We start from the raw sequence: 12459 nt of genomic DNA, 5'->3' as shown, positions 1-12459 counted from the left end.
GTGCAAAAATAAAGATAAACATCCAATACAAAAAAGTGCCAATCTAAATATTCTGGAGCACTGTAAACATTAAGTATTGCTTTTAAAATGTGCAAAATAAACATCCAGTCCAACACAGTACACAATAACCAATTCTACTCATTCCAGTGAGTGACTAACAGTTGTAATGAAGAAAGGTTAGCATGTGTACATGTTTGGTTCTTTTCTTGTTTACAATATTCCCAGCAGCTGAAAATAGGCGCTCAGAAGGGGTCGATGTGGCTGGAACTGAGAGGTAATTAGCCTTCACCTCAAGCCAGGACTGCGAGTGAGCTGAGCTGCAGTTTATATTTCTAGAAGGTCAACGGGCTCATAGTGATGTTACTAGTAGTTGACTGGGAGGTGTTTATTATCATTTGGGGAGAGTCCGCTGCCTGATGCTCCACGCTGAAGCGCTGACTACATGCGCTCTGAATACACACTGCTGATTGGCTGATAATGCTTTGTGTGTACCAATCAGATGGTTGTGTGGGTGGGACAATGCTGCGTGTGTACCAATCAGATGGTTGTGTGGGTGGGACAATGCTGCGTGCTGAGACAGAGGCAGAAGAGCGAAGCAGCTTGTTAAGACTTTAGCAGCTAAAGTTAGCTTTAGCTTAGAAACTCGTTCGGTACACCCCCGTGCCGAACCGAAAGCCCCGTACCGAAACGGTTCAATACAAAACACGTACCGTTACACCCCTAGCAGATACAAAAGACACATTCATGTTTTTGTGTAATGATGACAACGTATGCTCGCGCGGACGATTGACTAGTTGATGGTTTTCTTTTCAAATGTTCGTTCATAGCCGTTGTGCTGCTATGATAGGCCATTTCCGCTCGACACAGTGTGCATACAACAACATTATTAGGCCGTTTATTGAAATACTCCCACACTTTTGACCACTTTTGGCATGCTTTTCCCCCCTCGCTCGCACCGCTCGCATCGTCTGCTTTGATCGTCTGCTTTGCGGTCCGCCATGACGGTAGTGTGACGTAAATATGCGACGCGTCGACGCACAAAAACGGCGTCGACGTATTTACGTAACCGATGACGTCGACTACGTCGACGCGTCGTTTCAGCCTTAATTAAATGTATTTATATTAGAAACACAACATGTGTATATAACAAAGAGTGCAAAGTCTGCAGGCAGTAGGAAACACATGGTTAAGTGTAGGGAGTAAAACTGATGGCAGTCTAAAGTTCAAGATTTTTGGAGCTCTTTGTTCAGTGCATCAGATGTTTGATGAAGCTCTGTGTCTATCTACCACCACTACTGTTTTCTGTTTATTTGTTACTGACTGTGGCAGGACACCTCTGCCTCTGTTTCACTTTATGTTGCTGGTAAATAATATAGTTGTAGTTAGGGATGTCCGATAATATCGGCCTGCCGATATTATCGGCCGATAAATGCGTTAAAATGTAATATCGGAAATTATCGGTATCGTTTTTTTAATTATCTGTATCGTTTTTTTTTTGTTTTTGTTTTTTTAATCAAATCAACATAAAAAACACAAGATACACTTACAATTAATGCACCAACCCAAAAACCTCCCTCCTCATTCACACAAAAGGGTTGTTTCTTTCTGTTATTAATATTCTGGTTCCTACATTATATATCAATATATATCAATACAGTCTGCAAGGGATACAGTCCGTAAGCACACATGATTGTGCGTGCTGCTGGTCTACTAATAGTACTAACCTTTAACAGTTAATGTTACTCATTTTCATTAATTACTAGTTTCTATGTAACTGTTTTTATATTGTTTTACTTTCTTTTTTATTCAAGAAAATGTTTTTAATTAATTTATCTTATTTTATTTTATACATTTTTTTTAAAAGTACCTTATCTTCACCATACCTGGTTGTCCAAATTAGACATAATAATGTGTTAATTCCACGACTGTGTATATCGGTTGATATCGGTATCGGTTGATATCGGTATCTGTAATTAAAGAGTTGGACAATATCGGAATATCGGATTCCGGCAAAAAGCCATTATCGGACATCCCTACTTGTAGTAGTAGGCTAAAGTTAAATTATTTAGTATGCACTAATTAAAGGGGCAGAGTTTTAAGAGACATTTTAGCTTTAATATTTTATAAGATATATTTTTTGTAAGAACCACAATAAATATATTTCAGTGAATAACTTATTGTTCAAATCTGTATATAAATATGTACATAAAGTGTTGTAATTATATTGTAAGATGGATGGATGGACGTTTAAAACAAAACTGTTATTATTAATTAGTAAGTATACATTTTTTGAGCCTTTTTAGAGAAAATCAAATCATTGTAGTAAATTATGCAAATTACTCGATGATGTCATGGTGACCACGCCCCCACCGCCACGGTATCTTGGCAGTTTATGGGAAACACTGGTGTGCAGGGGCGCCGAAAAGGGGGGGGGGGTAAAGGAGACGGATTCTAGGGGCCCATAATGGAGGGGGGCCCAGAGAGGCCCCTAATGATGATGAAATTATAATGTTGCCGCTGTGTTGGGGGCCCTCTAAAGATTATTTTCATGGGGCCCAAAATCCCTAGCGGCGCCCCTGCTGGTGTGACCTGTATGGCTGTTGACCAAGTATGCTTTGCATTCACTTGTGTGTGTGAAAAGCCATAGATATTATGTGACTGGGCCGGCACGCAAAGGAAGTGCCTTTCAGGTTTATTGGCGCTCTGTACTTCTCCCTACGTTATTACATTTTAAAGCATTTATCGGCCGATAATATCGGCAGTCCGATATTATCGGACATCTGTAATTTGGGCCACTTTGTCCTGCAGTGTGAACGTAGTGGGAGTGGGAAGCAAAGTCACTCAGTTGCTTGTTGTGTGCTTGCAGCAGTTCTGTGGTGTTCTGGGTCGCACATTTATGGAGTTTCTGAAGGGCAGCGGAGACTACTGCCAGGCTCAGCACGCCGCCTATGCAGACGAGTGATCGGCCACACTCGCCAACCGTCTCGACCGACCCGAGCCTCAGGAGGGAGCCCCCGACGTCTCCGGGACGCCTCCCAGAAACAGCGACAACTTGGCCTGGATGGGGTAACTTGACCCGCTGCACACCGCCCCCCTTCGGCTCCCGTCCGGCCACGACCACGGTGGAAGCAGCCCGCTTTCCTTGACCCTCCCCCGTCCCTTTTCTTGAGTCGTCCACGCTTGGTTTGTTTTGCCCAGAGGCTCCCCCGCCTCCGCGGTCCTTTCCAGCCAAACGCTTCACGTCTCTGCGGAAGCCACCTCGCTTTCTGTCGCCATGGCGCGCATGAACAGGCCCGCGCCTGTGGAGATCACCTACAAGAACATGAGGTTCCTCATCACCCACAACCCCACCAACGCCACCCTCAACAAGTTCATCGAGGTGCGCTCACGTCCGCCGGGTAATGTTGATGATGTCATGAAGTGTTCTGAAGTCATGTGACCTGGCCACAGGAGCTGAAGAAGTACGGCGTGACCACGGCAGTCAGAGTGTGCGAGGCCACGTACGACACCGCCATGGTGGTCAAGGAGGGCATTCAAGTCCTGGTGAGCCATCATTGCAGATGTTTCCAGAACACATGCATGAAATAACATGACACGCTAATGAAGAACACAATAATTAAATAACACGGACACATTAGAAGAACACAATAATTAAATAACACTGACACATTAATGAAGAACACACAATAATTAAATAACACTGACACATTAATGAAGAACACACAATAATTAAATAACACTGACACATTAATGAACAACACAATAATTAAATGACACTGACACATTAATGAAGAACACACAATAATTAAATAACACTGACACATTAATGAAGAACACAATAATTAAATATGACACATTAATGAACAACACAATTAAATAACCATGACACATTAATGAACAACACAATAATTAAATAACACTGACACATTAATGAACAACACAATAATTAAATATGACATATTAATGAACAACACAATAATTAAATATGACATATTAATGAACAACACAATAATTAAATAACACTGACACATTAATGAAGAACACAATAATTAAATAACACTGACACATTAATGAACAACACAATAATTAAATAACACTGACACATTAATGAAGGACACAATAATTAATTAACACTGACACATTAATGAACAACACAATAATTAAATAACACTGACACATTAATGAAAAACACAATAATTAAATAACACTGACACATTGAAGAACACACAATAATTAACACTGACACATTAATGAAGAACACAATAATTAAATTACACTGACACATTAATGAAGAACACAATAATTAAATTACACTGACACATTAGAAGAACACAATAATTAAATAACACTGACATTAATGAACAACACAATAATTAAATTACACTGACACATTGAAGAACACAATAATTAAATAACACTGACATTAATGAACAACACAATAATTAAATAACACTGACATTAATGAACAACACAATAATTAAATAACACTGACACATTGAAGAACACAATAATTAAGTAACACTGACATTAATGAACAACACAATAATTAAATAACACTGACACATTAATGAAGAACACACAATAATTAAATAACACTGACACATTGAAGAACACACAATAATTAAATAACACTGACACATTGAAGAACACACAATAATTAAATAACACTGACACATTAATGAACAACACAATAATTAAATAACACTGACACATTAATGAAGAACACACAATAATTAAATAACACTTGACACATTAATGAAGAACACACAATAATTAAAAAACACTGACACATTAATGAAGAACACAATTAAATAACACTGACACATTGAAGAACACAATAATTAAATAACACTGACACATTAATGAAGAACACAATAATTAAATAACACTGACACATTAATGAAGAACACACAATAATTAAATAACACTGACACATTGAAGAACACAATAATTAAATAACACTGACATATTAATGAAGAACACAATAATTAAATAACACTGACACATTAATGAAGAACACACAATAATTAAATAACACTGACACATTAATGAAGAACACACAATAATTAAATAACACTGACACATTCCTGAGAACACACAATAATTAAATAACACATTTTTTATCTTACAATACAAATGTGTTAACATTCAAAGGTACCAAAAATGTGTAGCGTTGTTAGCCGTATGTGTTCCCAGGTACCGGGAATTGGTACAGTATTTGTTGACATGTGAACTGTACCCCCACTTAACACTGAAACACTACTAAAGAATAAAGATATGACATATTATTGACACATTGCTTAAGAACAGAATAAAAAACTTAAAGAAAACAAGTTCACACTTTTGTCTTCCAAGAAAGTGTGGTCACATGTCCCTCTTCCTCTCCCAGGATTGGCCGTTTGACGACGGAGCTCCTCCCTCCACCCAGATTGTCGATGATTGGCTCAACCTGCTCAAACTGAAGTTCCGAGAAGAACCCGGCTGCTGCATCGCCGTGCACTGCGTGGCCGGCCTGGGCAGGTGAGCGCACCAGCGAGGTCTGGCTCCCTTTTTTTGGAGTAGTATTATCTAGTATCACCAGCTCACAGATGCCACCTGGTGGTTGTTTGAGCACACTGCAGCTAGTCCCGCTCCTTAAAGGCCTACAGAAATGAAATGTTTTTTATTTAAACGGGGATAGCAGATCTATTCTATGTGTCATACTTGATCATTTCGCGATATTCCCATATTTTTTGCTGAAAGGATTTAGTATAGAACAACGACGATAAAGATCGCAACTTTTGGTATCTGATATAAAAAAAAGGCTTTCCCCTACCGGAAGTAGCGTGACGTAGTCAATTGAACATATACGCAAAGTTCCCTATTGTTTACAATGATGGCCGCAAGAAGTGAGAGAGATTCGGACCGAGAAAGCGACAATTTCCCCATTAATTTGAGCGAGGATGAAAGATTTGTGGATGAGTAAAGTGCAAGTGAAGGACTAGTGGGGAGTTGAAGCTATTCAGATAAGGAAGATGCTGTGAGAGCCGGGGGTGACCTGATATTCAGCTGGGAATGACTACAACAGTAAATAAACACAAGACATATATATACTCTATTAGCCACAACACAACCAGGCTTATATTTAATATGCCACAAATTAATCCTGCATAAAAACACCTACGTGTTTGTTATGCTAGCTCCTAGCTCCTCTGCTAGCTCCTAGCTCCATATAAGCCGCCAATCCAATTCAAACACCTGATCAACACACACAATCACTCAGCCCAAAAGACCGTTCACCTAACCCAAGGTTCATAAAGCTTATATATTTAAACAAAGTAACGTACGTGACGTCACGCGCACGTACTGGCAAGCGATCAAATGTTTGGAAGCGCAGCTGCTACTCACTGTACCTGATATTCAGCTGGGAATGACTACAACAGTAAATAAACACAAGACATATATATACTCTATTAGCCACAACACAACCAGGCTTATATTTAATATGCCACAAATTAATCCTGCATAAAAACACCTACGTGTTTGTTATGCTAGCTCCTAGCTCCTCTGCTAGCTCCTAGCTCCATAGAACACGCCAATACAATTCAAACACCTGCACAACACACACAATCACTCAGCCCAAAAGACCGTTCACCTAACCCAAGGTTAATAAAGCTTATATATTTAAACAAAGTTACGTACGTGACGCGCACGTACGGTCAAGCGATCAAATGTTTGGAAGCCAAAGCTGCATACTCACGGTAGCACGTCTGCGTCTTTGTCATCCAAATCAAAGTAATCCTGGTAAGAGTCTGTGTTGTCCCAGTTCTCTACAGGCGTCTGTGTATCGAAGTCAAAAGTCCTCCTGGTTAGAGTCTCTGTTATCCGAGTTCTTCCATCTTGACTGCATCTTTCGGGAATGTAAACAATGAAACGCCGGCTGTGTTGTGTTGCTGCTGACTTCCTTCGCAAAATACGTCCGCTTTGCACCGAGAACTTTCTTCTTTGCTTGCTCAGCTTCTTTCTCCATAATGCAATGAACATAATTGCAACAGATTCACCTACACAGATGTCCAGAATACACCCAGAATGAGATGAAAACAGCCATACCCGTGTTCCCCAGGCTACGTCACGCGCATACGTCATCCTCAGAGGCGTTTCGAACCGGAAGTTTAGCGGCAAATTTAAAACTGCACTTTATAAGTTAACCCGGCCGTATTGGCATGTGTTGCAATGTTAAGATTTCATCATTGATATATAAACTATCAGACTGCGTGGTCGGTAGTAGTGGCTTTCAGTAGGCCTTTAATGCTTTTAGTCTCGCGCAGGATTCTCACGGGAATGAGGCTAAAATACAACTGAAAGATCTCGTTTCCCCGCAGAGCTCCCGTCCTGGTCGCCCTCGCCCTCATCGAATGCGGCATGAAATACGAAGACGCTGTCCAGTTCATTCGACAGTAAGGCGTCATTTCCTACACCTGTTGCCATGGCGACGTTAAAATGTTGTTCTTGTCAGGAAGCGTCGCGGAGCGTTCAACAGCAAGCAGCTCTTCTACTTGGAGAAGTATCGTCCGAAGATGCGTCTCCGCTTCAAAGACTCCAACAGCCATCGCAACAACTGCTGCATCCAGTAGAGCCAAGCTCCGCCCCCCAAGCCCCGCCCCCCTAGCCCCCTCCGGTCATTGTGTTGAAAGTACTTTAGTATCCTTCAGGCTCAAATGTTAACCGTTAGATTTAAAGTTGTGAGTTTATGTTTGAGATGGGGAGAGATTTGGGTTTACATGTCCTGAGAAAAGACGTGCACGTTGCCTTCCTTCATGGTCGCTCCATCAATGCCTTACAAGCAGCTGGGGTCACGTCCCCCCTTTTCCCCTCGACCCTGCCGGCATTTTTTCTACTGGACCCAACAAGGAAACGCTGCCTTTGTCTTGTGCAGGAAGTCCTCCACCTCCAACGTGCGTAACTCTTTTTAATATTCCGGCTTACTGTTGCTATTTTGTTTACTAATGAACTGCCACCATGTTTGTTTTCCCTCTAACTGGACTTCCTTTTTTGTACGCCTTTTTCATTTGATGTCCCCCCCCCCCCCCCCCCAATTAAGACTTGCTGATTTGATGTACGTGAACATGTGGACTAGTGGGCTATTTATACTATCCATGGATGTGAGTGATGATTTAGTACTGAGCGGCAAACTTGTACCTTGTTCACCCAACTTGTGACAAATCTATTAAAGTCATACAACGTCAATTTGCTATTTTCCACATTAAATCCAGGCATGTGAAACGTCCGTTTTTAAACATTTATTCAGTCCAAATGTCAATTCCTCGTTTATTTACTGAAATATTGTCAATTGAGGGTTTTTCTTTTCCATCCATCCATTTTCTACTGCTTGTCCCTTTTGGGGTCGCGGAGGGGTACACCACGTTAAATCCAGGCATGTGAAACGTCCGTTTTTAAACGTTTATTTCCGCGTCAAAATGTCAATTCCGCATTTTATTTACTGAAATATTGCACCGTGTACGGATGTGAGTCGATTGAGGGTTTTTCTTTTCCATCCATTTTCTACCGCTTGTCCCTTTTGGGGTCGCAGGGGGTGCACCACATTAAATCCAGGCATGTGAAACGTTTGTTTTTAAATGTTTATTTCTGCGTCAAAATGTCAATTCCGCGTTTTATTTACTGAAATATTGCACCGTGTACGGATGTGAGTCGATTGAGGGTTTTTCTTTTCCATCCATACATCCATTTTCTACCGCTTGTCCCTTTTGGGGTGGCGGGGGGTGCACCACATTAAATCCAGGCATGTGAAACGTCCGATTTTAAACATTTATTTCCACGTCAAAATGTCAATTCTGCGTTTATTTACTGATATTATTGCACCGTGTACGGATGTGAGTCGATTAAGGGTTTTTCTTTTCCATCCATCCATCCATCCATTTTCTACCGCTTGTCCCTTTTGGGGTCGCGGGGGGTGCACCACATTAAATCCAGGCATGTGAAACATCCGTTTTTAAACGTTTATTCAGTCAAAATGTCAATTCCGTGTTTATTTACTGAAATATTGTCGATTGAGGGTTTTTCTTTTCCATCCATCCATCCATTTTCTACCGCTTGTCCCTTTTGGGGTGGTGGGGGGTGCACCACATTAAATCCAGGAATGTGAAACGTCTTTAAACATTTATTTCCGCATCAAAATGTCAATTCTGCGTTCTATTTACTGAAATATTGCACCATGTACGGATGTGAGTCGATTGAGGGTTTTTCTTTTCCATCCATACATCCATTTTCTACCGCTTGTCCCTTTTGGGGTCGCGGGGGGTGCACCACATTAAATCCAGGCATGTGAAACGTCCGATTTTAAACATTTATTTCCACGTCAAAATGTCAATTCTGCGTTTGTTTACTGATATTATTGCACCGTGTACGGATGTGAGTCGATTAAGGGTTTTTCTTTTCCATCCATCCATCCATTTTGTACCGCTTGTCCCTTTTGGGGTCGCGGAGGGTGCACCACATTAAATCCAGGCATGTGAAACGTCCGTTTTTAAACGTTTATTTCCGCGTCAAAATGTCAATTCCGCGTTTTATTTACTGAAATATTGCACCGTGTACGGATGTGAGTCGATTGAGGGTTTTTCTTTTCCATCCATCCATTTTCTACCGCTTGTCCCTTTTGGGGTCGCGGGGGGTGCACCACATTAAATCCAGGCATGTGAAACATCCGTTTTTAAACGTTTATTCAGTCAAAATGTCAATTCCGTGTTTGTTTACTGAAATATTGTCGATTGAGGGTTTTTCTTTTCCATCCATCCATCCATTTTCTACCGCTTGTCCCTTTTGGGATGGTGGGGGGTGCACCACATTAAATCCAGGCATGTGAAACGTCTTTTTAAACATTTATTTCCGCGTCAAAATGTCAATTCCGCGTTCTATTTACTGAAATATTGCACCATGTACGGATGTGAGTCGATTGAGGGTTTTTCTTTTCCATCCATACATGCATTTTCTACCGCTTGTCCCTTTTGGGGTCGCGGGGGGTGCGCCACATTAAATCCAGGCATGTGAAACGTCCGATTTTAAACGTTTATTTCCGCGTCAAAATGTCAATTCCGCGTTTTATTTACTGAAATATTGCACCGTGTACGGATGTGAGTCGATTGAGGGTTTTTCTTTTCCATCCATACATCCATTTTCTACCGCTTGTGCACCACATTAAATCCAGGCATGTGAAACGTCCGTTTTTAAACGTTTATTTCCACGTCAAAATGTCAATTCCGAGTTTATTTACTGAAATATTGCACCGTGTACGGATGTGAGTCGATTGAGGGTTTTTCTTTTCCATCCATACATCCATTTTCTACCGCTTGTCCCTTTTGGGGTCGCGGGGGGTGCACCACATTAAATCCAGGCATGTGAAACGTCCGATTTTAAACATTTATTTCCACGTCAAAATGTCAATTCTGCGTTTATTTACTGATATTATTGCACCGTGTACGGATGTGAGTCGATTAAGGGTTTTTCTTTTCCATCCATCCGTCCATCCATTTTCTACCGCTTGTCCCTTTTGGGGTCGCGGGGGGTGCACCACATTAAATCCAGGCATGTGAAACATCCGTTTTTAAACATTTATTCAGTCAAAATGTCAATTCCGTGTTTATTTACTGAAATATTGTCGATTGAGGGTTTTTCTTTTCCATCCATCCATCCATTTTCTACCGCTTGTCCCTTTTGGGATGGTGGGGGGTGCACCACATTAAATCCAGGCATGTGAAACGTCTTTTTAAACATTTATTTCCGCGTCAAAATGTCAATTCCGCGTTCTATTTACTGAAATATTGCACCATGTACGGATGTGAGTCGATTGAGGGTTTTTCTTTTCCATCCATACATCCATTTTCTACCGCTTGTCCCTTTTGGGGTCGCGGGGGGTGCGCCACATTAAATCCAGGCATGTGAAACGTCCGATTTTAAACGTTTATTTACGCGTCAAAATGTCAATTCCCCGTTTTATTTACTGAAATATTGCACCGTGTACGGATGTGAGTCGATTGAGGGTTTTTCTTTTCCATCCATACATCCATTTTCTACAGTTTGTCCCTCTTGGGGTCACGGGGGGTGCAGCCAGAATAGCGCTTGGGCGGAAGGCGGGGTACACCCTGGACAAGTCGCCATCTCATCACAGGGCCAACACAGATAGACAACATTCACACTCACAATTACACACTAGGGCCAATTTAGTGTAGCCAATCAATCTATCCCCAGGTGCGTGTTTTTGGCAGTGGGAGGAAGCCGGAGGTACATGCAAACTCCACACAGGAAGATCCCGAGCCCGGGATAGAACTCAGGACTACTCGGGAACTTCGTATTGTGAGGCACATGCACTAACCCCTGTTGCGCCGTGCTGCCGGTTCTTTTCTTTTTTTTTATTGAACAATGTACATACAAACATATTCTCAATGTACATAAAAACTTTCAACAAATCTCAACAATTTCAAACATCCATCAGGTTGAGGAAATACTGTCTTTGGCAAAACATGTAAAGGAAAGAAATAATAAAATTAAATAAATGAAAAGGATAAGATAGACAAAAAAGGTTAATCTAAATCACTTAAATTTTTTTGCAATAAAATCATTTTAAGGGCTTCTGTATTTGTAGTCATTTTCCAAGATTTAATTGATCGTTTTAAATTATTAAGACAATTAGAAAATGTAGGTTTTACTTTCATCAATTGACATTTATGTAATAAAAAAATGTGCTTGGGGCATAATATTAAGCCCTAAGCACATTTTTTATTAATTTTAAATGTAGGTTTTACTTTCATAAATCGACATTTATGTAATAAAAAATTATTATTACATAAATGTAATAACATAAATGTCGATTTATGAAAGTAAAACCTACATTTAAAATTAATAAAAAATTTGCTTGGGGCATTATATTATGCCCCAAGCTTATTTTTTTTATTACATAAATGTCGATTGATGAAAGTAAAACCTACATTTATAATGTATTAAAAAAATTATACAAAATTTGCTTGCTAATAAAGATAAAAAATTTTATTACATGTCGAATTATGAAAGTAAAACCTACATTTAAAATGTATTTAAAAAATTATACAAAATTTGCTTGCTAATAAAGATTTTTTTTTTATTACATAAATGTCGATTTATGAAAGTAAAACCTACATTTAAAATTAATAAAAAATTTGCTTCGAGCATAATATTATGCCCCAAGCACATTTTTTTTAATACATAAATGTCGATTTATGAAAGTAAAACCTACATTTCAAATTAATAAAAAAATTGTAAAAAATTAGCTTGGAGCAAAAAAAAAATTATTACATAAATGTCGATTTATGAAAGTAAAACCTACATTTAAAATTAATAAAAAATGTACTTAGGGCATAATATTATTATGCCCCAAGCTAATTTTTTTATTACATAAATGTTGATTTATGAAAGTAAAACCTACATTTAAAA

General features: G+C 39.7%; 1 protein-coding gene across 1 annotated transcript; it reads left to right on the top strand.

Annotated features, from left to right (window-relative positions):
• Positions 1–3238: 3238 nt before the first annotated feature.
• ptp4a1 (protein tyrosine phosphatase 4A1) lies at positions 3239–8266 on the top strand. The gene is made up of 5 exons (XM_062026373.1): positions 3239–3379; positions 3451–3543; positions 5390–5520; positions 7362–7436; positions 7496–8266. Exons 1-5 carry the CDS (start codon positions 3275–3277, stop codon positions 7611–7613), a joined length of 522 nt encoding a protein of 173 aa, XP_061882357.1. The 5' UTR covers positions 3239–3274; the 3' UTR covers positions 7614–8266.
• The last annotated feature ends 4193 nt before the right edge of the window (positions 8267–12459 follow it).

The sequence above is a fragment of the Entelurus aequoreus genome, linkage group LG18 (genome assembly GCF_033978785.1).
Source record: "Entelurus aequoreus isolate RoL-2023_Sb linkage group LG18, RoL_Eaeq_v1.1, whole genome shotgun sequence".
Taxonomy (NCBI): domain Eukaryota; kingdom Metazoa; phylum Chordata; class Actinopteri; order Syngnathiformes; family Syngnathidae; genus Entelurus; species Entelurus aequoreus.
The sequence above is the reverse complement of the archived record's forward strand: the minus strand, read 5'-3'. Positions and strand labels throughout refer to the sequence as shown.

Excerpts from the sequence above, each read along its gene's own strand:
- ptp4a1 (XM_062026373.1), top strand. The coding sequence starts at position 3,275 with ATGGCGCGCATGAACAGGCCCGCGCCTGTGGAGATCACCTACAAGAAC. Across the intron at positions 3,544-5,389 it reads AGGAGGGCATTCAAGTCCTG|GATTGGCCGTTTGACGACGG; the intron begins GTGAGCCATCAT and ends TTCCTCTCCCAG. Across the intron at positions 5,521-7,361 it reads TGCGTGGCCGGCCTGGGCAG|AGCTCCCGTCCTGGTCGCCC; the intron begins GTGAGCGCACCA and ends GTTTCCCCGCAG.